We start from the raw sequence: 22227 nt of genomic DNA on the forward strand, positions 1-22227 counted from the left end.
AATAAACAACTTTGTAGCGGTTGATACTGCTTGTCATTTGATACGACAAATCGAAAAATACAGTAACTGAGCGTATTGAAACATCCCATGTCCGATGAATAAGATATTTATGTAAGATTTACGTTAAATGGAGCAATTCACCAGCCGCCTCATAAAATATATACAGCACCGCTCGCTCTGCACCCTCATGATAATCTGAGTGGCAAAACCACTGAGTTCGCTTGAAACAACCTACAACATCATATCTTCAATCCCATCACCCCAGCTCCATTGCAAAAATGGAAGAAACCGGTGTTGCGCATAAAGTCATATCTGTTGTTCTCCGTCTTGCTGAGCTTGCCTCGGCTATAATCGTCCTGGGCATTATCTCGCGCTTCACCTACCTCGCTGGCATCGCACAGGTGCATATCGATGGACGCATCATCTATACCATCGTCGTTGCGTGTCTCGGTATTCTTTATTCCATCTTTTTCTGTCCGCCATTCAAGTCCCTGTTCTTGAGCTTTCCCTTTGACTTTGTAATGTTTGTCATGTGGCTCGTGGCATACTGCTTGCTTCAGACGGTAGGGCCTTGCCATTCTCTCATCACCCCACAGCTAACAACACCTACTAATCCGCGATATTTGCTTTTCATAGAGAACCGGTAGTCATACTTGCTCTGCAAGTTGGTACTACAATTATTGGGGCTACTACTGGGGTCGCTTTTGGCGAGTCGGACCTGTTGGGACAGTGAATATTAACTCGGCGGGTTGCTCCTCGTGGAGGACAGTCCTTGCGTTCGCATTCATTTCGTGGTTTCTCCATCTTCTGAGTGGATTTCTTGTGAGTCACTTCCGCCATGTCATTTCTAATTTGAGCAGAATGGGACAAGCTGACGCAACCAAATACAGGGTATTTATGTTTTCCGTACTTATATCAGGCTCGACGAGACAAAGACCGATATCAAGCACCATGCGGAAAAACTTACCAGGTAAGCACTCCAGAGCATGAGCTATCGTGGTATTTAAATGGTAGACTAATGATTCTTGCACTCAAGAGGTGACCCCAAAATCCATGGTTATCAGCGAAATTCTGAAGCGACAGATAATGTCTAGACCACAATGCCTCTGTCAGCGTTCTAGCCCGGGGAGGGCAGGTGGGGGGGTAACTTTTGGAGTAAGCAGCCACAAACGTCAAAAGCCGAAGTACAAACTTTCCTTGGTCCACGGAATATACCATAACCCCACAGATTGAAACAGGGATGTAGCATACATGCACTTAATATACTGGATTTAGTCTTACACAGGGCCATCACAAAGTCAAACAGGGTGACCATGAAAGTATGCATTGACTTATCCAATCTTAAGCTACTCAAATCATACGTACAGTAGCACGAAATTGAGAAACAGAGCAACTCCCACCACTACCGCACACGGTACGAGGTGTCCTATACCACTGGTAATGATCTGCTCCGGTTCGTACGTACCTGGCATCGTTGAGTTTGTCGTACCGTTCCAACAGTATCTTGAGAAGCAGTCTCTGCATTTGGACGGCACGGCCGTCCCTGTGCGGTCAAAGCTGCGAGCCAATATCGCACAGCCTACACAAGCTGGCCAGTCGGGGTCAACCGTGCCATTTCCCATGGTGGCGACGTTGTACCCGTTAACAATGATCTCATTCCGTTCCGTGTCGCTGTATTCGAGATCAAATGTTGTCGAGTTGGAGTGGTACGTATACGGTGCGTTGGGCAGGTAAACAATGAGTGGTCCCGCCGATTTGTTGGAGTCTGCGCCGCAGCCGAAAAAGGTGGGACGCTTGTTGAGACCAAGGTTGACAAAGGTGTTCTGATCTGGTATTTTGGGAAATTTGCTATTCTGTGTCGACGTGCCTGCCTTGGATCTCTCGTATGTTGCCAAGAGCGCCGTGCCATTTGGCCACCGGGTCATAGTATCAGCGGAGCCATCAACAGCAAAGATGACATCGACCTGACGGTCCGATAAGAGCAGTGGGTGTATAGGAATGTTTTGCAGATCTTCCCCACCGTCAACGAGTGTCAAGATTGTCGTGTTGGCATTTGAGTTGTTTGTGGGGTTATACTTATAGAAGGGATTAGGCCAGTTGGCGATATCCCTATTCTCCTCGCCAATATCTGCCAAGGTATTGTTTATGGCTCCAAGTAAGAAGTCCGGTACATTCTCAGCCTTGTCGATCTGTAGAAAGGCCTGGTTGAATAGTGAGGCAGATGTCCCCATGACAAATCCGACGTTATCAACCCCCGCGATGCAATTTCTTCCTCGTTTGATAGTGCCGTTATCGAAGTCGGAGCCGACATATTTCAAGGGTGCAAATGCGGCAAGCCCAGGATCATAGGAACCCATTTCCCAAGGGTTGAACTCGACGATGGTGGAATTGCTCGCTATCTCGAGTTGGCCTGTTACCCGTTCGACCGCAACAATAATGGGCATAGGCGTTGAGGCATTGGCGAAGTCGGTGTCGTTCGCAATTGATGAGAAGGTATATGCTAAGGTGAGGTCAGCTTTCTACTCCAGAAAAGAACTCATGGGAGTCAATACCTGGTCCTCCATCGCTTGCATTGACAAGCTGATAAGACAATGATCTTCCCCAATAATCGGTTATGCTCTTGTTGTAGCCCGCTTCGACCTTATCATTTACGTCTTGGTATAGCTCGCGGTAATATCGTGTTATCGATAGGTCGGATGGCCCTGTATTGTGTCCAAGTCAGCCCATGTCACTCAGCGCTTCTCAATCTGGAGTCTAGCCCCAACAAACCTTCAATAATTGAGTCATCAAACTGCCAGAGGGTTCCTAGAAAGGCACTGGATCCAGAGACGATGGACTCTACTGTGGTGAAGTTCTGTATAAAGAGACTTCCCACAACCCAACTACCGCCAGACAGGCCACTCAGGTACGCTGCTGCCTGTAGGATACCGCCGAGATGTCCTTTGCCAGTGGAATTCTTGGTTCGACTGTCAAAAGCGGCAATGGCACCAGCCCCATTCATCATGGCCCTGTAACCCCCGCCTGAGATGGCAATGCCGATTCGGGGCAGCGCGCCGCCATCACTAGCGATGCCATCAAGATATTTATCAGTATCTATATCACCAATATCAACTCGATTGAGGACGTCCTTCAATACTGAGATCGTGTTGTTGTCACGACGTTCCAGCCATGCTATTTCATCAGTTGACAGTCCAGTTGCCTGTCGGATGACCGGCCGTGTATCCGGGCATGAGACTTGGCCTGGAGCGTAGCCATCAGGAGCATTTGGAACCCCTCTGCGCTCCATAACTGGTAAAGCCTCAGCATCCGCGATTCCGTTCTGTACTACCAAGTCACGTGTTAGGTTAAGGGTCACTGATGATCTTAGAGTATTGACTTACTCGCGGGCGAGGCCATCAGCACTGCAACTTTGATTAATTGTTTGCAAATCATCATCATAAATTGTTAAGAGCCCTAATTTTGCCTGAACTCATGAGCTTTGTGAGATCGGTTGGTGAGGTCAAGGATAACAATAGTTTTGACAAGACAAAAACAGTAGTAGCTTCAGATGATAAGAGTAGCCTGCAATTCGCCCTATGGCTGAAGTGATATTTTGGACTGATACATGCAGCCAAACCCCGAGTTCATCTTTCCCCGCGACCATGTTTTGTCATAGTTACGCATCCCCCTCGCTTAGCTTACATTGCATATTATTTCGAGGCTTGATATTACATACGCACGCCATTTCAAGGTCAGCGAGTTGGTTACTTAATCAGGACAGGGCTGCTATACGAAGCCGCCTGAACTAATCAAATATGGGTGGTAAGCAAGTGCTCCAATAGATAACTTTATTCGACCAACAATACATTCACCTGTGACATCGCATATTAACTTCCGGCTGACGCACAAATACAATGACACTTTGTCCATTCAATGGTGGTTGAAGCCACCTACAATGCCCTTGGCACAGTCCACAGGATATTTGGTAACAGCTGCCGACACACCATCATCTGGGCTTGGATCTGCCATTCTCGTTGGCCCTATAAGAGCATTAGACTTCCACGCTATCCCCGTAAGTATCAGACTGACCAAATACGAAGACAACGACAGCCTCCTTGCCCCGCCCGCCCAAGATGTTAACCGTGAAATCAGATACGGCACAAGAGGCATCAAATTTGTTTGGCCCAACATACGGTACATTCCACGTGAACGCAACCTCGTTCCTCCCCTCAAATCCCACAATGCGGTATGTTATCGAACCCTCAACCCCTCCGCCAATATGACTCGACTTGCAGCGCAGCATGCCGCTCTCCCCTGCTAGTATTGTCTGCGGCGGCTGTAGGTCTGGCGTCTTGTTCCAATGGCCATGGTTAAGAGTTGGCCATTCAGGCTCTGTATTGAGCTCCTCATTGGTGTGGTTCAGAATGACGATCAGTAGCTCCCTCGTGGCCATGGTGTTGTTGTTGGCCTCAGAAGTGTCAGTCAGTAGGTAGATGTTGATCAAGACTGCGTACAAGAGTTGAAGCTAGATTTGACGATGATGTACTCAAAGAAGAGTGTTTGAATGAAGTAGCGGTTTAATACACTTTATAGGTCTCTATTGGACGACACCAAACCTGGCATCTTATAGCGTTAAGACGGACAAACTAGAAGTCACAGCCCCCTCACTATACATGCCTCTGCAGCTATAGATGCTCATAAGAAAGGATGACAGGTTATTGAGGGGATCTCCAAGTTGGTAACTCACCACCATCCAGAAAATCCACCCCTCACCCACCCTTGCCAAGCTGCACAGGGCGCGTCATATCATCATAATCTCATTTGAATACAGTGTATAAGCGTATACTGAGAAGGCACCAATGGTCAAGATGGTGGGGAAACATCGGCGGCTGATCAAGTTTAGCGGGGACGATTGGTGCGGAGAGTTGTCAAACCTTATCAGTGCACAATGTCACATCGTTCAGTGCAAGTTGAACGACCTATAATACTGACTGGGCCTGCAAGGGTTGCCATATGTCACAGCAGTGCCTCCGTATGGGAGCGGAAACGTCATTTCGAATCCGAAGTGATAAAGAACACTGGATTGGGAAAAGCAGGGACCTAGATCGTCAGGGCAATCGTAATTTGAGTTTTAATAAAGGTTAATCTAGAAAATCATACCCCCGCACACATTGTTACTTATGACCGATAAAGTTTGTGAATATCGCCATCTTATTAGTTCATGTGGTTCATAACATGCTCAATGATGTTATAGCTACGGTAGCAAGTAGAGGGGCTCGCGGCTGTGTGCTAATTAGGCTTAGCATTAGAAGTCTGTTCACAAAAATGAAGAAAAGTTTATTTGTCGCATAGGCCAATAACTCGATGCAAATACCCTCCACGCTGAGCAGATTTCAATTCCCGTCATGTCATTGTTTTCGGAGGAGGAACACCGTGCAACAATGCGTTTCAGCTCCGCTGAAACTTGTTTGGCATCTGTGGAACTACCGTATAAACTGACTCAATTGAGTAGTGCCTGTAGATCTACGCTACTACACTCATTTGACCAATAGTGCTATTTAGCAAAGTGTCAGATCTTTCTTCATTAATAGGCTAATCGGCTGATTAAAAATGCCTAGCGCGGACCCATAGGCACTACTTAATTTAGTCGGTTTATATGGTAACCTAGAGGACAGGCTAATAGACCTCGTCGCCGTCCAAGCACGGTCTAATGGTGGGAGGCGGCCACGCAGAAAGACTGGGACTTCAGGGCCATCACTCAAGTTCACGTTAAGCTCAGAAGCCAATAGATATGTGAAGAGAAAAAAGAATAAGAATCTGAAAATGATACCTAGGTCACGCCACAGGTGGGAGTAGCTATAGTCGTAGCTTATCTCAAACTAGGCGTCTCCATTCACGTAAGTCTCTCCTGCCACAGAACCAGGCACCGGGCATGCAAAAGTGTCACCTATGAGATCTTGGGATAATTGGTTCTGTGTGCTTAGTTAATAAGCAATGCCTTAAAGGCATGAGAGAGCGGATTAATATACGAGATTCATTTGAACCACGGATGCATATAAGGACCAGGAAGAATAAAGCCAAGTGTATATAACCAGTGCAAAGATGAGGAAGCCAGAAATGGCCATGGCCTAGGGAAGAGTGATAGCTGCTGCAGCAATAGTGTAGAATATTATAAATATTGCCAAGGTCGTTATAAAGATAAAAAGGAAGAAAATGAAGAGCTGCGAGGCTGTCAACACAAGGTCGGAGAGGAAATAGAGAATGACTTAACAGAATACGGCTACCACAAATTTGAAGGGAGCATCAATCAGGACTCTTGCGAGCGCATCAGTCGACGGCCGAGAATGATCTCGCCAAACAGTGTTGTAAATGTTGAGGCTTTATCATCCCAGAGCTGCTGCATACATCTTTTGCGCAAAGGGCGGTCTGCATTGAAAACGACAGTGTCTGTGCCGCTCTCGTCAACATGCCCTTTGCTTTCAATTCATTCATTCTGTCGAGAGGGGTCCTTGTAATACTGCTCAATCTCTACCATCAGAGAAGCATACTCAGGCGACTCGCGCCAATACTGTTCGAGTTCTCATGCGTTCTGGGCACTGAACTTTCGTGACCTTGCTTCGCCAGTCTCTGCGCTGGGTTCGTGATAGCGGTCACCAAGTCTCCCGATGTTTGTCTAACATGACGCTGCCATCCCATCCGTTCAAACTTGTTTAATTCAATCATACCACGATGAGTGTCTCTATTTCTAGGTTTGAAATTGTTGAGAATTCACACTCCCCTGTCCTTTCTAATATTGGGCGTGTGAGAAGGGCTTCTATGCAGAGAGCTTGAACCCAGTATCAGAGCTCAGGACCCGCTCGAGGTCACTACCCAGCGTTTCGCCCCTGAATCAGTCGATGCCCTGAACAACCTTCTTATGTCTATTCCCTGACCCTCCAAGGGCAATAGTCGCGAATTCCCAGAGTCCATCAGCAAGCACGTCGTAAAAGCATTTACAAATATTATATATGTTCATACCATTATAGATAAGGAGCTAGCATCTACGGCGGCAATGTACAGCACGAGCACTAGACTGCTTGTCTTTACTCGGGGGGGTTCGCATGGGGGCCGAGCTAGACTTGCTCTCATATTAGAATCTCGTTTACATAGGGAGGGAGGGTTCTACCGCACGAGTCTCAGTTTAAGGAGGCACTCCGGCCCATCCTTACACCAGAAGAGGTTCGGTGGGCTATATACCTTGGTCGAGTCGAATACCTCCTTGGCTACCTTTTACCATCAGGGAAGGTTAATGAGACCAAGCCTTAAATTATTCTTTTATGTGAATGGGCTTGGGATCTAAGGCATAAAAGGTAAAAAGCAGGGGAGGGTATTCTGGTATAGAAGATAAAGGACAATCCTGTAAAGCTAAAGAAAGCGTTAAAGTACTATATAAATATAGTGGAAAAGATTGGTAAGAAAAAGAACTGAATAGAAGGGCCAGATAGACAGGGAATGAAGGTGAAAGTTAAGGTTGTTAAAGAAGATACCTTGTAGCTTATATTTATATAATATACTTATCTTTTTGCATTTTATCTATATATCTATATGTAGCTTCTCTAGAAATCTGGAGTTAGTAACACAATACAGCCCCTTTGTATTATACCTTAGCTATGCTTCGGCCTGAGCAAGGATGTAGGATATAGGGTATTAGGTTCTTGTACTGGGTATCGAGGTCTGCTTTGGGTTGGAGGAGAGCTGCTATGCCCGGAGAAGGATGAGGAGTTTGCGAAATATGCGGAGCAGAGGGGCTTAGTTGTTTAATATGTCACGGCACAGATATTAAACTAATACCAGATTCGTTACGCGGGCTCTCCTGGTGCTCTCAAGCCTGTCGATTGGACCCCTGCTGGAGCAGAACGCGCAAGGTGGTCTCGTCAGCCCATTCACACGAGTCACTACCCACTCAGTGCCGCACTAACTTCATTCATAACTGGTTAATACTCGTCTCTCAGTATAAGGAGTTGAACTTATGAATCCTGAAGACGCAGGATAGGCTGACTCCGCAAGACAAGGTGTAATTTATGCGAGAAGATAGCGGGCAATGGGGTTGCAGTTAACATTCTCCAATGCTTGCTTTTCCAAATATAACTCGCTTCAGCATTGTACTTTGACATGCCATTTTATCCAAAGTTTTGCTTCTGCGGCAAGACTCGGGTCTCTGGAACCCGAACGTGAGAGTACACGATGTAACCTCGACTTCAGTCGCAGCGGATTCATCAAAAGCCTCACCAATGTCAACAGTCCTCCGTTCAAAATACCACATATACAGCGTTCTTTAAGACTTTAAATAACGAATGACTTTGCCGCCGGGAAATAAATCCAGACAGAGAAATGTCCGAAGCTCGCGAAAAAAGCCTCCCAATTTCGGCACTCTCATAGATTTGGTCTAGACAAATAGGGTAAGGGGTCTTGCGCCCGTTGTGAAAGGCTAAAGACAAGCTTTCAGCTAAGGTTAAAATTGTAACGTCGTGAAAGCTCTAGAACTAAGTGGAACGGACTTGGGATTGTTTCAGTCGGTTTAGTTTCGACCAGTGTTTAGCAGGAGGTTTTATATGTTAGCTAAACGATTTTGAGACTGGTTGGTTTTGGGGCATGGCATGATTGTCGATAACATCAGCCCATTGATTTTTGCTTTTTTATGTTTTGCATGTAATTTTCGGCTACTGGGAATGGCAGTTTGATAGAGTCTGTGAGCCGAGTTAATGGTCCATTTATCTGCAATACAATCGTGGAGATACAAGTGACGATTCAACGCTGATCAAAGCATAATTTATTCCCAGTAAATCTCTTATAGCAAAGCTTGTCTCTCACTCGAGCGCCTTTTTACCGTTTCAGATCTCGGAAAAAGCGGCATGCAACCAATAGACCCCTACGGCCCGAGACTCCTCGGTTAGCACCACATTAGCCAATACCCATGCCCTTGTCTTGGCCCTACGGGGATTATATTTCTACCGGTTCCTTCTGGCGTGTCGATCTCTTCGGGAAGTCCCTCCGAGCTCCCTATTCGAGATCCAACACGACATCCATCAATAAGTACATGTTGTTATTTCCAACGGACAATTTCCTTGTGCTGTGCCGCAGACGCATGAAAATCAGTTACTTACAGTACGTGTCAAAGGGCCGAAGGAGAACGCTGCGGGAATTTGCTTGCATTTTCTCCCGTCCAGTGAGCTTGTAAAATTTCCGTTTTCTTCCGCCGACTGGGTAACGAGCGTTTCGAATCCTTGCTTTTTGCTGCTGCACTTGAGATTATGACAGGGTGATTCGGATCATTGCATGCATATTCCCAGAAATATGCTTCATCAGTTCTTTGTAAACCAACTGCGCCCGTACCTGGTGGCTTCGTGAAGCGATCTGACATTGACCAACGGTTTGGCGAGACATAAGCACTTTACCCCTGGACTTGACAGTTTTTGGCCAGATGCATATAATACCCGTCTCACAAAAGGCCCGGACATTTGTGGTGTGTCAGCTCGTGTGTGCCTGCCCCGGTATTGGATGCTTCGTGAAGATTATGATGCTTTTTATTGTGCTGTAGTGTAAATACTCATGTGCTGATTTCGGAACCGGCACCGCCGCACACAGGCTGTATGCAAGGCGTCGCAGAGAATGCTTCGGCTTTCATTTAATCTACGCCAACCCCATCTCGTTAGATCTAAATTTTGAACCTCGACTTTTGGATCTCTTCATTTATGAGTTGAAGTGTCTGCTTTTTCATATTGAGATATGGCTGGTGTCGCTAAAGAGGCCGTGGTGGTAAGTTAGCATTCGATCTGATCCATTGCCTTGGTCAATCCGAGCCATGATCTGCATTTCTTGGCAAGATTAAGATCATGACTCGCTTGCTAACCGTGATCTACATTGCAGCCCATCGAGGCCGTGCTCTTCGGAATATCAACGCTCCTCGTCCTCGCTCGTCTAGCACTTCGAACAATTCGACAACACCAGAGTCTCACCGTCAGCGATTGGTTTCTCATCGTCTCTTTACTCGATGCCGCTGCGTTATTTGGGACCGATACGGCTGCGTATAATTTGGGGGGAATGGACGAATATGACCCAAGTGCACCGCCACGAAGTATTGAGGATCAGATTACGTTGATGAAGGTCTCGTTTGCGGGCAACTATTTCTACGATACGGGTGTATACTTTCCGAAGTTGGCGTTGTTGGCGCTTTACTTTAAGCTGATTCCACAGACATTGCCTGTTTTGCGCAAATTTCTCTATGGAGTTACAGCTTTGACGGGATCATTCATGCTCACGACATGCTTCTTGGATACCTTTTGGTGCGGCTCCAACGTGTCTGTCAACTGGGAGATTGATGGAGAGTGCAGTACCTTTGACTCAAAGACAGTTTTCCGGATTGATTGGGTCATGAATCTCATCTCCGACATGCTTGGTATGTCCATCTCAGTGAAACTCTGTTCAAGTAATCACTGACATTATTCGAAAGTCTTTGCACTGCCTTTCCCGCTTCTTTTTGGTCTACAGCTCAGTAGGCGATACAAGGCAGGTCTGGTTGCGATCTTTGCATCTGGACTTATCACATTGGGAGCAAGCATCGGTAGATTTGCGACGGTCGAGGCAATTCATGCCTGGACCAATGTTTGTAAGCCAACACTCTCAACTTGAAGTCTTGTATCATGACAATATTTACTGACTCCGCCAGACGTCCTCTCCATGACAGAGATAGCCGCCGCAATCGTCGTAGTATCTCTCCCAGCACTCAAATCACTCCTCCACGGCCTCGGCCTCCGCTCCTCGAAGCAAAACACCACACAAACAGGCTCAGGCTACAACAAACACTCAGGTACAGTGACAACATCAAGTCACTTCAACAAGCTGTCAAGCGGCCGTGACCACAGAGAACTGTACGCCTCCACCGCACGCGTGGCGGTGGGCGCCGAAGAAGACTCCGGCAGTGAAGTGGAGCTGACCAACCTTCAAGGTATCTACAAGTCGGCCCGCATAAGTGTGACCTACCAGCGAAGAGAAGACGGTGACTGGCAGGGTAACTCGGGACGGGGGTGAAATGCGCTGTAAGATAAGTGACATTGTGGATGGTGGGATGGATGTAAGCATTAGATATGCAGGTGAACCAACAAGAAGGGAAATAGCCGGGAATAAGAGTGACAAAAGAGGGTCAGAGTGACCCAAGTTATGTATAATAAATAAATATGCATATAGAATATGACACTTGGCCAAAGAATCAGACCACCACGCATGAATTGTTTACTAATTCACCGAGTGCAATGGAGGAAGAGCTGTCATTGAAACGTAGTGAAAACCGTGAACCAACTGAAAAGTCTACGACGAATCCCTTATTGGTGCATTAACAAAAAGATTGCCTTCCACCTTTACAAAACTCAAAGATCAACCAACACATGCATCGTCTCAACACTTTCCCTGTCAAATTCTTCCCATGTTACATTCGTTGGTCCCACGTTTATTCTCGTTTGCATATCAACGGAAGACCAACCCGACCAATGATGACATCTCGCTAGAAACCCCTCCAGTTTTAGTCCCCATGTCAACACGGCCCCGGTTATTAAATCCGTAAAGCAAAAAGACCGTTGCAACATTGCGATTGCTTTTTCTGTTTCCTGATACAACCATGGCCCGACTTGTGCCGTACACTTGCAGCGGGTAAAACTCACCCCATGGATCCTTCAGGGACCCTTTAGTGTTGCATTTTGTAGGTCGTTCGATGCTGCTTTTCTTTTTTTCTTCTGTAACCGAGGTGCTGGTGCTGTTGCTGTGCGGCGTATTAAATAAGCCCATGAACTGGAATTTTAAAGTATACATGCAGTTCCTGCGGACAAGTGTGAACCTTAATTCTTTTTCTTCCTCTCTATTGCCGCGAGTGCACCATTTTATTCCCCATTTTTTTGGACTGGAAGACAGTCGGATCACAATGGCGTTCTTCATCGATGGAAAGGACTGTATGGTAGGTCACTTCAGCTGTCGTCTGATATCAGCACTCATACTCATGAACTTCTAGATCTCGGAATGGATCTTACTGGCAGCCTCTTATGTCTTCGTCGGACTTCGTGTCTACGCGCGTCTCTTCCGTGCGCGTGAGAAGTTGACTTGGTCCGATTACCTTCTACTTCTGTCTGCCATCAATGCTCTCGCCCTCATCATCTGCGATACTCTGACTTTCCAGATGGGAGTCATGGATGAATATGAGACATCTGTCAAGCTCTCCAAGGTCAGATTATCGCAATGCTTCCCGGATCATCACGCGACTAACCTCTTCATCTAGATCTCCTTCGCATCCAACTACTTCTACGATGTCGGCATGGGTTTCCCCAAGATGAGCATGCTTGCTTTCTACTGGGCTTACTTCCTCCCCTCCACCGGTATGAGTTCCGGTATGCGAAGGGCTCTATACGGTATCACTGCCTTTGTCTGCGCGTCATACATGGCAATTCTTTGGGACGACACTTTCTTCTGTGGAAAGGATGTATCCGTTCAGTGGTCTCAAGAGGAGGGCGCTTGCAGTGTCTTCTATGCACCTGAGCCATTCATTCTCAACTTTACACTGAACTTGGCTTGCTATCTTGCTGGTATGTGACCCTTTCTTCCGACACGTCGCGTTTCTTAACAAATACTAACTGAACTTCCAGTCTACGCCCTCCCTCTCATCCTGCTGGTCCAGGGTGTTCTTCAGCCCTCCAAGGGTGTCACTGCTACCTTCGTCCTGGGTGCTCTGACCATCTGCACCACCATTGTGCGATTTGTCACACTCAAGGTTGGCACTGGACAAGAGAATCTTGTTTGTAAGTCTACCCTCGCTCAGACAATACCAACTCAGCATCTGACATGTTTTTTCCAGACCCTATGAGTATGCTTGAAATGGCACTTGCTATTACCGTTGTCGCACTACCAGGCTTGAAGCCACTTGTGGATCGCTCCCCAAAGCATGAGACGAGGAGTGAAGTGATTGAGATCAAGAACTAAGGAAGGACAATACTTTTACCTGGTCCTACGGCTACTTAGCTCGTTACTTCTCTTTCGAGAGAGTGACTATTGTTCTCGTCTATAAAAGTGTTTTAAGCTGTGCTACACTTGTCCCACGCTCTGTGCACTCTAGATATTGTAATAAATTGGTATCTCGTAAATTGAAGGTCGATGCATTCTAATAATAGAACATGGCTTGCGGCCGAAAGGGACTTAGCGCACAGTGGTTTGGTATCTTGTCTACTGTGGCTTTGCTTAGCTTACTCGCGTTTGTGGCTCTCTGTAGGGTAACCTAACAACTTGGGACAAGTTACAGATCTTAAATAGAATTTATAACTATACAACTGTAAACACTATTAAAGGCTTAAATGAGCAAAATTAAAGAAGGCCAGCTATAGTTTTTTTTTTTTTTTTTTTTTTTTTTTTTTCAAATAACCGCCAATAATGGGATTTACCCTTATTTCTTAGTTGACATTCCAATTTTACAAGTCGGGGCATAGAAAGTTCCGAACCAACACCAAATTTTAGACGGTGACATCATTTTGTCAAACTCCCTCGGGTTCTACTCCCACCCGAACCATATGGGGAATCCAGGCCTGTCCAATCATATTCATGAAATGAGATCGTGCATTCAAAAACGAAAGGTGATAAAGTCTATCTGCCCTTTGTAATATCATTAATTGATTATAAAAGACTGTTAAGCCCATTCACAAGGGAGATTTCGCTTTACCCTTTCACCTTTCAATCCCGCAACGTCTTCAAATACTCAAATATGGGTGTCTCACCTGTTCCACCAATCGCGATTATTGGCGGTGGCCCATGTGGCCTAATGTTAGCACGTCTGCTCCAAACCGCAAGCATCAACTATGTCGTTTTTGAACGCGACGGTTCACCAACATCAACCGTCAGAAGCCAAGGCGGCACGCTGGATATCCACAAAGAATCAGGCCAGGAAGCGCTTCGTCGCGCAGGTCTCCACGACCAGTTCAAGTCATTGGCTCGATACGATGCAACAACAATGACACTGATGGACTTTCAAGGGAAGTTCCGTGCTTCATTCGGGGGCGACGATGATGGTGACAGACCTGAGATCGACCGTCAACAGCTGCGACAATTGCTACTCAATTCTTTGTCCACTGATCGTATTCGCTGGGGCAAGATATTGGATGCTGTTTACGAGAAAGAAAATGGAGAAGCGCGTGATTGGACTCTCAAGTTTCGCGATGGATCGACTGAGAGTGGCTTTCGACTCATTGTCGGAGCAGACGGTGCTTGGAGCAAAGTGCGGTCTCTTGTGAGAGTCAATGACCTGTATTAATCAGATTAATCAGCTGATGTTATTCCTAGGTCACCGATGCTAAGCCTATCTATTCTGGGAAATCGTTCATTGAGGGCCGAATATCCCCAAGCAACTCTCAATACAAACTGGCGCAGCAAGTAGCAGGCAAAGGAACAGCCATGGCAATGAGCGCCAAATCCACTCTCGCAGTGCAACAGTTATCAGATGCATCATACCGAATGTACATGGGCGTAGTGGCACCTGAGTCCTTGACGCGTCCTGGAGGTGATGCTGATCCAAACGACATGGAGAAAGCGCGAAAGACGATGCTTGGACCTGGAGGCTTTTACGAAAACTGGACGCAAGACTTGAGACGTTTGATCGAAGCATCTGAGGGACCGTGGCGACCCTGGCCACTTTATCGCCTCGACAAGTCCCTCTTCTCTTCTAATGATGACCAAGATGTACACAGTGACCGACCTCGATGGAGGCGCGTTCCCGGCGTTGTTTTACTTGGAGACGCTGCGCATCTCGCTACTCCAAATGGCGAAGGCGTGAACCAAGCTATGTATGACGCGCTTGTACTATTCGATCAAATCATCTCCGAAACTGGTGCTGATCGCGAAGGAAGCTATGATCAGAAAACTGATGCAGAAGCTCTAGAGCGGGCAATTTCTGCATATGAGAAAGAGATGCGACCTAGAGCTTACGAGCATATCCAGAGCAGTATCGACATGGAAAACATGATGTATGCTGATGATGGGGCTCAGCAGATGATAGAAGCTTTCAAATGTGCTCACGACGAGAGCTGATAGATATCACAGCTGCGATTGAATTGTAATGTCAACTCAACTCTTAGATAATAGAAACAAGTCTGTTCACCGCTTAACAATGCATCCGCAGCCTCCTGAGATCTTCAATCTATGGACCAAAACTGCATTAATTCCGTCATGGCAGTGCACTCTTATCTCGACCAGTGATATCGTCTGAATTTCGGATTACTTCCCCCACATGTTTCCCGTGGCTTATGCTAATCTCGATGACGTTAGCTCCCGTAACTTTGCAAGAGCCGAAAACCCACTTGTTTTTCGGGTTGTGGGAGGTGTAAGTGACGCGAATACACTCAGTCCTTCATAATGCCGTTGCCAAGGCTGAGACACCCACTTCTGCTGTCCACTCGGATTGGTGTTGCGTAACGGACGTGTAAGCTGTAAATCTCCGAGCCACCAATCCGACGGGCTGTATTATATATAAAGCTAAGCTTATCGCTTCTAAATATGCTTCTTTACAACCTTCTCACTCATCAATCCCTTTTAGCCTTTGTTCAAAATGGTCTCTTTCAAGTCCCTCGCTTCAGCGAGTTTCGTTCTCGCTGGTCTCGTCTCCGCTCATCCTGGCGAGAAGCATGATCATCAGAAGATCAAGAGACAGATCCAGGCCCGCGACACCATCGCCAACCTTGGCCAGCGATCACTGAACGCATGCTCTAGTTCTCTGCATGCCCGAGAGTTGAAGGCTCGTTCGATCTCTCGCCGAGCACAGAAGGTCGAGAAGCTTCGTGAGAGACTTGGCATCAAGACTTGTACGCTACATATTCCCCTCTCGCACTTTTTCTGTTACTAACATTTGTTACAATAGCTCCCAAGAAGCACCGCCGGGATGAAGACGACATCGTCAATTGGGAGGCTGTGAATCATAACCAGACTGGAGTCTCAAAGAATGACATGTTCACTCCTCTCGAAACAGTATTTGGCGCCAACTCCAGCTGTATCCTGTCTCCCGAAGTCACCGCCGGCCCATACTACATCGTCGGCGAATATCTGCGATCCAATGTTATTGAAAAGGAGTTCTGCGACGGAGTGCCTCTGTTCCTCGAAGTCCAGTACGTCGATGTCTCAAACTGCAATGGAGTCCCCAACTTGGCTACCGATGTTTGGAACTGCAATGCCACTGGTGTTTACTCCGGTGTAAGCTCCCAAGCTGGTTTGAACACCACTTTCCTTCGTGGTATTCAGATCACCGACCATGATGGTGTTGTCCAGTTTGAGACCATCTTCCCTGGACATTACGAGGGACGCGCTACCCATACTCATCTCCTTACTCATGCCAATGCTTCGGTTTCTTCCAACGGCACCATCCAGGTTTGGAACAGCCCTGTTTCTCACATCGGACAGCTTTTCTGGCCCGAAGACCTCCGGGAAGAAGTTGAAGCTCTTGCTCCCTACAACACCAACACAGTCGAAGTGACCTCTAACGAGGAGGATATGTGGTCTATCCTTCAAGCCGATGAGTCCTATGATCCCTTCCCTCAGTATGTCTACTTGGGAGACTCTGTCCAGGATGGAATTTTTGCCTGGATCCAGATCGGCATCAACGCTACTGCGGACTATGCTTCGGATGATTATTACGGTGTTGCTGGATACCTGGACAGCGATGGTGGTCATGGCTTGGATAGTGGTATTGGTGGAGGCGGCGGTGGCCAAGGAGGTCAACCTCCTTCGGGCAGTGGAACTCCTCCTACTGGCCAGCCTACTGGAACCCGCCCTGCCTAAGTAGTCGGATGCAGAGGCTTGCTCCATGGTAAATTAGGCCTCCGAACAATTGCTCAAGCTGCTTCGAGAGGAGGCAACCAATTGGCGATTGTGAAATCTTTGAATCGGCACTGCTCAAAGATTGGCTGTTGATAGAGGAAGGGGAATGGCAAACGTGTAGCAACTATATTTCTTGCGATATTTCATAAAACATGGTCAATAAATCACAGAAATAAGTGTTTCCTTAACTACAATTACCCATACTTATCCGTTTTCACCTTTTTGACAGCGCTATATTGCTTTTCAGCTTCCTGTTCAGTTTCAACACCGGCTTTGTTCTGTGTAAAGCATTCTGTTTGCAATAGCCTAGAGCACTAGAAGTCTGCGTCGCACGTAAATCTATAGCTTATTTGCGCTATTTCGAGAGTCACTTAGTATTGGCCCTGATAAGGCTGTAGGCTGCTTGAACTAATCGCTGTAGTATCCCAGTAAAATTGACAGTGGTACATTCTAGCAAATGGGGATTGGGGGTCAAGGTGCTCGAAATGAACTACTGCCGAATTTGGTTCGGTGTGATGAATTGACTGACGATTCACCACGTATTGGAGGCATGGTCATTTTCATGTGGCATCTCCGCGTTTCTGCGGAGTAACATCAATCACTGGGACTTAGCGGGCGCACTTCAATCAAGTGAGTTTCCATTATGTCATATGCAGCTTAATGGGCCAAGAAGAGACAAGAATAAATAAACTCGATACTAAATTGGCAGTTGGTCCAAGAACAGTCATAGGGACTAATCCATGGATCCGCTGTGCAATCTGGAGGCCGCAGCAGCTCATGCAAATTCGTCCACTTTCTGTGTATGAGTGAGGTACAAGAGTGAGACAGTCCGACTTCCGAGATATAACGGAAGGCTTTGTAAAACTGGCCTGGTAGTAGCTGCTGTGGAACTGGTGGTGGCTTGGCTACAGGGCGATGTGACCATCTTAACATGAGACTTGCAGCTTATGAAGATTACTGGACAGCGAGTAAAACGCCAGAGAGTGATTTCACCGCAACTGGACGAAAGAGGGTGCAGATTCATATGCGGAACGTCACAGCCCATCATACTAAGAAAGGGTAGACAGACAAGCTTTTGGACTTTCAGTCATAAGGCTGAGAGTATCCTTGTTACATTGGGGGCTGAGCGTAGCAAACTAAATTATGGATAATATGATCTTGCCCGCTCCTCGCATTTGTATTCTTTTCCCCCTATCCCAGCATGCATTTTATACGATCCAAACTGCAAATAGGCCCTCCTACTACCAGAGACTGGCTTGATGATCTCTATATGGTCGCGGGGCGCGGAAAGCTGTTAATATTCTTTGAACAATGGCAGCCAAGTTCTGGTTCCTATCGATGGCAGTAGTGGTTACTAGGCTTCATTTTTCGATCCAACATGACCCCGTCAAGGACTTTTGTCGACGATTTGGACATCAGACAGCAGCCATAAATCGAAAGTTATACATCGACGGGGGACTCGTTAATTGGAAGCCGCTCGAGACTGACCCAAAGAATTATACAAGTATGCTACACACTCGCCTCTTGCGTGGAATTAAATAACCATTTCCCCAGACTCGTGGTTGTTATGGCACGACCTTGATCATAACAGTAAGGATAATATGCCACAGATCCATGCAAATCTCAGCAAGAATGTATCGATTCCTTCAGTTCACGGCGGCGCTCTTTGGGCAGATGATGTCAACTACCGTCTATTCCTATTTGGTGGTGAGTTCTTTAGCGGAAGCCCAACCACTAGAAACTTCATGTCCTACGATGTATGGTATGATCAATGGGATGATTTCGGGCCGCCTTCTGAAGATATCAAGCGCGTCAGTTATGGGGCTGCTACAACTGTAAAGGAGCGAGGAGAAGGGTAAGTCGAGGGTTTCTATGGCTTGGATGGTCTTTATACAACGTTCAGTACTAAGATCAATATTCTAGGTACTACTATGGAGGCTACCTTTCGAGAGCTTCTGTGCCTGACTGGAGCGGCGAGCGACGCGCGACATCAGATTTGATTCGGTATCAGATGGACAGTAACACGTGGGCGAAACTCTCAGGACCAGACGATATAAATCGCGCTGAAGGTGTCATGACCTTTATCCCCGCAAGTGACCGTGGTATGCTGGTCTATTTTGGCGGGTTTCAAGATCCTGGCGATAATGGCACCATGGTCTCACAGCCATTGGATGAGATATTCCTCTATGATATGATATCGAACAAGTGGCACGTTCAAAAGGCAAATGGTACCATTCCTGAGAGTCGTGGAAGATTCTGTGCTGGAGCTGTATGGACTGAGGACCGCAGCAGCTACAACATGTATGACGCCTCGATCCTATTGACTGTTTTTGGCCTTTTTATTGACGATTCTAACTTATGTATAGATACATAAATGGAGGTCACGGGCTGGAAGGACCTGGATTTGACGACGTCTACATCCTCTCCTTACCATCTTTCACATGGATCAAAAGCTATCCTCTCGACCAAAACGGAACAGGCTACTACCCTTCGCACAGCCTGTCGTGTGATGTCGTCAACCAAGGATCGCAAATGCTCACTATCGGCGGCGCATTCCCACAGGATGAAAGCACATGTGATGTCGAAGAGGTCTGGGGTGTTCACAACATCGATTTGGGCAACCAGATCAAATCGAACTTCAAGAAGGTTTGGGCAGGTTATGAGCCGACTCTCTTCGGTTACAAGGTCCCTGGCTTTGTGACGAGCGTTATTGGTGGAACGGAAGACGGAGGTGCAACTAAGCTCAAGCCTGACTATGGATTTGTTAACCATGATCTTGGCGCGTTGCTTAGTATGAAAGCAGTGTTTTCTAATCGCACGAGGCTTGATGATGGACGCACTGATCCTGCCGCTACATCAGAGGAAGGATCAAGTCCCAAATCAGGGCTTTCCACCGGTGCAATTGTTGGAATTGCTGTTGGTGCTGGACTTGTTGTGCTGGCAGTTCTAGTTGGTCTGTGGCTAATGCGCAGGAGGCGAAAAGCGCAGGTCAATATCCAGTCAGGCCCTACGACAGAATCATTTTACTCAACCCCATACATGCCACAAACCGCAAGCCCGGTAAACTACCATCAGTCTCCAAACAGATGGCAACGCGGAAGCCCCGGAGTTCAGGAGTATGAGGGGGAGGACCAAAGTCAGGTCCATTACTGGAGACCGTTTCAGGTCAACGTGGAGCCATGCGAGATGGATGGCCAAGGGACCAGATCACCCGAGTCTCACGCGGAGACCGAGTACTATAGGGGCCGTCGAATCTCTCACTGAGCTATTGGCAAGACAAATACTTGGATAGTAGAAGAAACGAGGATGTATTAGTTTTAGATGATATGAAATCACAGAGTGTATGAGGGCACATCCACACATGGTACGCTGGGTAATTGATAAGGGTTATTATATAAGAGATTAAGATATGGCTGTGCTATCAATACGCACTGTTTACCTTTGGTAATTTTTTTTTTAAACGACGTTATTATTTCTCCATGCTCTTGGCGAGTGCAACTCCTCTTCGCTCTCACTCATGGCTGTTTTCGTTATCTTAACTTCCCACTTAGTCTCCTTCTTAATACCAAGTTTAAGGTCACTCGGGTGTCTCGAGTCGAAACCTGTCCCTTTCTTTTCAGGGCCATCCTGACGACTCACAGAGGAGAGTGTATACGCCTCTCGGCTTGAGAAGGCTCTTGGGGTTCCAGGCCCAGGAGTGCGTGGAGATGACCCATAGCCAGATGGACCGAGTGATAGAGGCTTGCTGGTCAAGTTCAAGCGGAAGGCTATTTGTTTAATCAGAGGTCGCAGGGTTGCCAGGCTGCTTGCTGTGATTGCCAATCCTTGCTCAATTGTTGACCAGATGGCAATGTCAGTGGTATTCCCTGGTGGAAGCATATTAGTTGACCGCCACGTAACCAGTGAGGAATCTTGAGCTTACAGAGAAAATCAGGCTTCCCAAGAAGATGCAAGTATGGAAATCGGGCAATGACGGCTGCGCTAGCACTATATCCATTGTCAGTACAATTGGTGTCGTCTGTGGTATAACAAAGACGTACATGCAGCCCATGGCGAGAAGAGGGATCAGTGAGTATTTCGTTCGCTTGTGCAACTGCAGGTTCCACACGATCCACCCAGGGAGAAGCGCAAAAACGAGGTCGGAACCAACAGCGAAGACACTGTAGAGAGCTGCCAGCCCAATGACAACACCGGGATCAATGCATTTGCCGTCTTGATCCTTATTCCAGAAGAACGATATCGGGTGACACTGGAAGAGGGTGACAAAGAAGAAAATGCCGCAAGAAAGGGCAGTCGAAAACATGGCGAGATAGATAGTCCATCGTTGGATCTTTTCGGTTGTGACTCTGAGCAGAAAATAGCCGATGGACAGTTTGCAGGATATCATGGTAAGAGCGTATCCGAGATAGCAGAACCACCAGCACATCATGGCCGTGTGAATTTGATCGGTTTCGAGGTCGTCGTGATGTCTACCAGTGCCAAAAGTGACACCAACCGTCGATGAGGTCGCATAGCAAGTAAAGAATACCTAAGAGAAAGGGAGAGGTCAATTACTGGGAACTTGTTGCAACGAGAAATACCTTGAGGCTCAACATACCATGGCGACGACCATGAGCCAGTCGTCCTTCCTGAACCCATTGACCATGAATAAACGAACATAGCATCTCAAGAGGCAAGTGATCAGAGCCATGGCGAAGAAGGTGATATTCACCGCCATGAGCTGTGGCCCTCGATTCTCAATGTGAGCTGCCATAATGGGACAGATCAATTGATGTTTTTTGCGCAAACAAAGTTTGTCAGGATTGAAATCCTGCCAAGAGATGGGTTCAAGGGGATGGGAAACTTTATATGAAACGTGGATTGCTATTGTATTCGGTATTATACCTACTTGTACTGTACTAATTGTTGCATTATGTTCTAATTGCGGTATTGCCGTCCGACTGCAACTGCTGCGGTGCCCCGTACGTGGCCAAGATAAGATACCTCGGTGCATAATTTGGAGCAGACAGAAACATGAGCTTGTCCAGACACTATATTAGTATCAGTCCGTTAGTCCGGCTTTCTGTCATCCAACGTTAGCGTACCGGTACTACTCAATTAGCTGCTCCCGTTCAAGGAGGTTCTACGGCAATCGCCAAGGATCTGAGACAGACTTGGTGTGCATCTGCCAGGGGGGTTGCCCCATTTGGCGCACATCCGATGTAACCTCAGTTTAATTCCGCGGTTTGACTAGTCTCACTCAGGCTGGGATCCGTTGATCATGAACAAGCACCTGCTACGTTTAGCCCCTATAATGTTTGAACATAAAGGCTTGGAAAGAGGAAAACAAGTACCGGCCCGGAAGAAACACCCAAAGAAACCAATAAATCCGGATATCCA

The 22227-nt window shown here is 47.0% G+C and overlaps 9 protein-coding genes across 9 annotated transcripts; 5 read left to right on the plus strand and 4 right to left on the minus strand.

Moving 5' to 3' along the window:
- Window positions 1–182: 182 nt before the first annotated feature.
- On the plus strand, window positions 183–1282 carry BKA55DRAFT_556628 (uncharacterized protein). The gene is made up of 4 exons (XM_046191721.1): window positions 183–563; window positions 637–822; window positions 891–970; window positions 1037–1282. The coding sequence occupies exons 1-4, from the start codon at window positions 279–281 to the stop codon at window positions 1092–1094; spliced, it is 609 nt and encodes a 202-aa protein (XP_046055641.1). The 5' UTR covers window positions 183–278; the 3' UTR covers window positions 1095–1282.
- Window positions 1283–1312: 30 nt separating this feature from the next.
- BKA55DRAFT_556629 (lysophospholipase catalytic domain-containing protein) lies at window positions 1313–3634 on the minus strand. The gene is made up of 4 exons (XM_046191722.1): window positions 3381–3634; window positions 2770–3324; window positions 2553–2702; window positions 1313–2500 (listed from the first exon to the last, which is right to left on the minus strand). Exons 1-4 carry the CDS (start codon window positions 3436–3438, stop codon window positions 1356–1358), a joined length of 1908 nt encoding a protein of 635 aa, XP_046055642.1. The 5' UTR covers window positions 3439–3634; the 3' UTR covers window positions 1313–1355.
- An 80-nt stretch (window positions 3635–3714) lies between these two features.
- On the minus strand, window positions 3715–4693 carry BKA55DRAFT_556632 (uncharacterized protein). Its single transcript, XM_046191723.1, has one exon. It carries the CDS (start codon window positions 4430–4432, stop codon window positions 4031–4033), a length of 402 nt encoding a protein of 133 aa, XP_046055643.1. The 5' UTR covers window positions 4433–4693; the 3' UTR covers window positions 3715–4030.
- Window positions 4694–5370: 677 nt separating this feature from the next.
- On the minus strand, window positions 5371–5852 carry BKA55DRAFT_712540 (uncharacterized protein; the record flags this gene model as incomplete). Its single annotated transcript, XM_046200825.1, has 1 exon — window positions 5371–5852. A coding segment is annotated over one exon (315 nt), but the record flags the coding sequence as incomplete, so codon positions are not given.
- A 3892-nt stretch (window positions 5853–9744) lies between these two features.
- BKA55DRAFT_590143 (archaeal flagellin N-terminal-like domain-containing protein) lies at window positions 9745–12978 on the plus strand (the record flags this gene model as incomplete). The annotated part of the gene is made up of 8 exons (XM_046195043.1): window positions 9745–9774; window positions 9886–10414; window positions 10469–10624; window positions 10685–11014; window positions 12042–12226; window positions 12281–12584; window positions 12645–12797; window positions 12854–12978. 8 exons carry the CDS (start codon window positions 9745–9747, stop codon window positions 12976–12978), a joined length of 1812 nt encoding a protein of 603 aa, XP_046055645.1.
- A 559-nt stretch (window positions 12979–13537) lies between these two features.
- Window positions 13538–15069, plus strand: BKA55DRAFT_635082 (uncharacterized protein; the record flags this gene model as incomplete). The annotated part of the gene is made up of 2 exons (XM_046196995.1): window positions 13538–14272; window positions 14326–15069. The coding sequence occupies exons 1-2, from the start codon at window positions 13751–13753 to the stop codon at window positions 15067–15069; spliced, it is 1266 nt and encodes a 421-aa protein (XP_046055646.1). The 5' UTR covers window positions 13538–13750.
- Window positions 15070–15537: 468 nt separating this feature from the next.
- Window positions 15538–17000, plus strand: BKA55DRAFT_734016 (Intradiol ring-cleavage dioxygenase). Its single transcript, XM_046201246.1, has 2 exons — window positions 15538–15839; window positions 15896–17000. The coding sequence occupies exons 1-2, from the start codon at window positions 15587–15589 to the stop codon at window positions 16807–16809; spliced, it is 1167 nt and encodes a 388-aa protein (XP_046055647.1). The 5' UTR covers window positions 15538–15586; the 3' UTR covers window positions 16810–17000.
- Window positions 17001–18449: 1449 nt separating this feature from the next.
- Window positions 18450–20112, plus strand: BKA55DRAFT_685111 (uncharacterized protein; the record flags this gene model as incomplete). Its single annotated transcript, XM_046198747.1, has 3 exons — window positions 18450–18703; window positions 18772–19149; window positions 19215–20112. 3 exons carry the CDS (start codon window positions 18450–18452, stop codon window positions 20110–20112), a joined length of 1530 nt encoding a protein of 509 aa, XP_046055648.1.
- A 111-nt stretch (window positions 20113–20223) lies between these two features.
- BKA55DRAFT_635090 (uncharacterized protein) lies at window positions 20224–21774 on the minus strand. Its single transcript, XM_046196996.1, has 4 exons — window positions 21446–21774; window positions 20889–21376; window positions 20771–20835; window positions 20224–20714 (listed from the first exon to the last, which is right to left on the minus strand). Exons 1-4 carry the CDS (start codon window positions 21599–21601, stop codon window positions 20305–20307), a joined length of 1119 nt encoding a protein of 372 aa, XP_046055649.1. The 5' UTR covers window positions 21602–21774; the 3' UTR covers window positions 20224–20304.
- Between the last annotated feature and the right edge of the window lie 453 nt (window positions 21775–22227).

Source organism: Fusarium redolens (assembly GCF_020744475.1).
Source record: "Fusarium redolens strain MPI-CAGE-AT-0023 chromosome Unknown BKA55scaffold_2, whole genome shotgun sequence".
NCBI classification, from domain to species: domain Eukaryota; kingdom Fungi; phylum Ascomycota; class Sordariomycetes; order Hypocreales; family Nectriaceae; genus Fusarium; species Fusarium redolens.

Bases quoted from the DNA above. Each gene is read 5' to 3' on its own strand.
- BKA55DRAFT_556628 (XM_046191721.1), top strand. From the start codon at position 279: ATGGAAGAAACCGGTGTTGCGCATAAAGTCATATCTGTTGTTCTCCGT. The intron at 823-890 runs GTGAGTCACTTC...AACCAAATACAG, and splicing joins ATCTTCTGAGTGGATTTCTT to GGTATTTATGTTTTCCGTAC. The intron at 971-1,036 runs GTAAGCACTCCA...CTTGCACTCAAG, and splicing joins CATGCGGAAAAACTTACCAG to AGGTGACCCCAAAATCCATG.
- BKA55DRAFT_556629 (XM_046191722.1), bottom strand. From the start codon at position 3,438: ATGATGATGATTTGCAAACAATTAATCAAAGTTGCAGTGCTGATGGCC. The intron at 3,325-3,380 runs GTAAGTCAATAC...GTGACTTGGTAG, and splicing joins GCTGATGGCCTCGCCCGCGA to TACAGAACGGAATCGCGGAT. The intron at 2,501-2,552 runs GTATTGACTCCC...ACCTCACCTTAG, and splicing joins TGCAAGCGATGGAGGACCAG to CATATACCTTCTCATCAATT.
- BKA55DRAFT_556632 (XM_046191723.1), bottom strand. From the start codon at position 4,432: ATGGCCACGAGGGAGCTACTGATCGTCATTCTGAACCACACCAATGAG.
- BKA55DRAFT_734016 (XM_046201246.1), top strand. From the start codon at position 15,587: ATGGTCTCTTTCAAGTCCCTCGCTTCAGCGAGTTTCGTTCTCGCTGGT. The intron at 15,840-15,895 runs GTACGCTACATA...TTGTTACAATAG, and splicing joins GAGACTTGGCATCAAGACTT to CTCCCAAGAAGCACCGCCGG.
- BKA55DRAFT_635090 (XM_046196996.1), bottom strand. From the start codon at position 21,601: ATGGCAGCTCACATTGAGAATCGAGGGCCACAGCTCATGGCGGTGAAT. The intron at 21,377-21,445 runs GTATGTTGAGCC...CCTTTCTCTTAG, and splicing joins GGCTCATGGTCGTCGCCATG to GTATTCTTTACTTGCTATGC. The intron at 20,715-20,770 runs GTAAGCTCAAGA...TGCTTCCACCAG, and splicing joins TGGGAAGCCTGATTTTCTCT to GGAATACCACTGACATTGCC.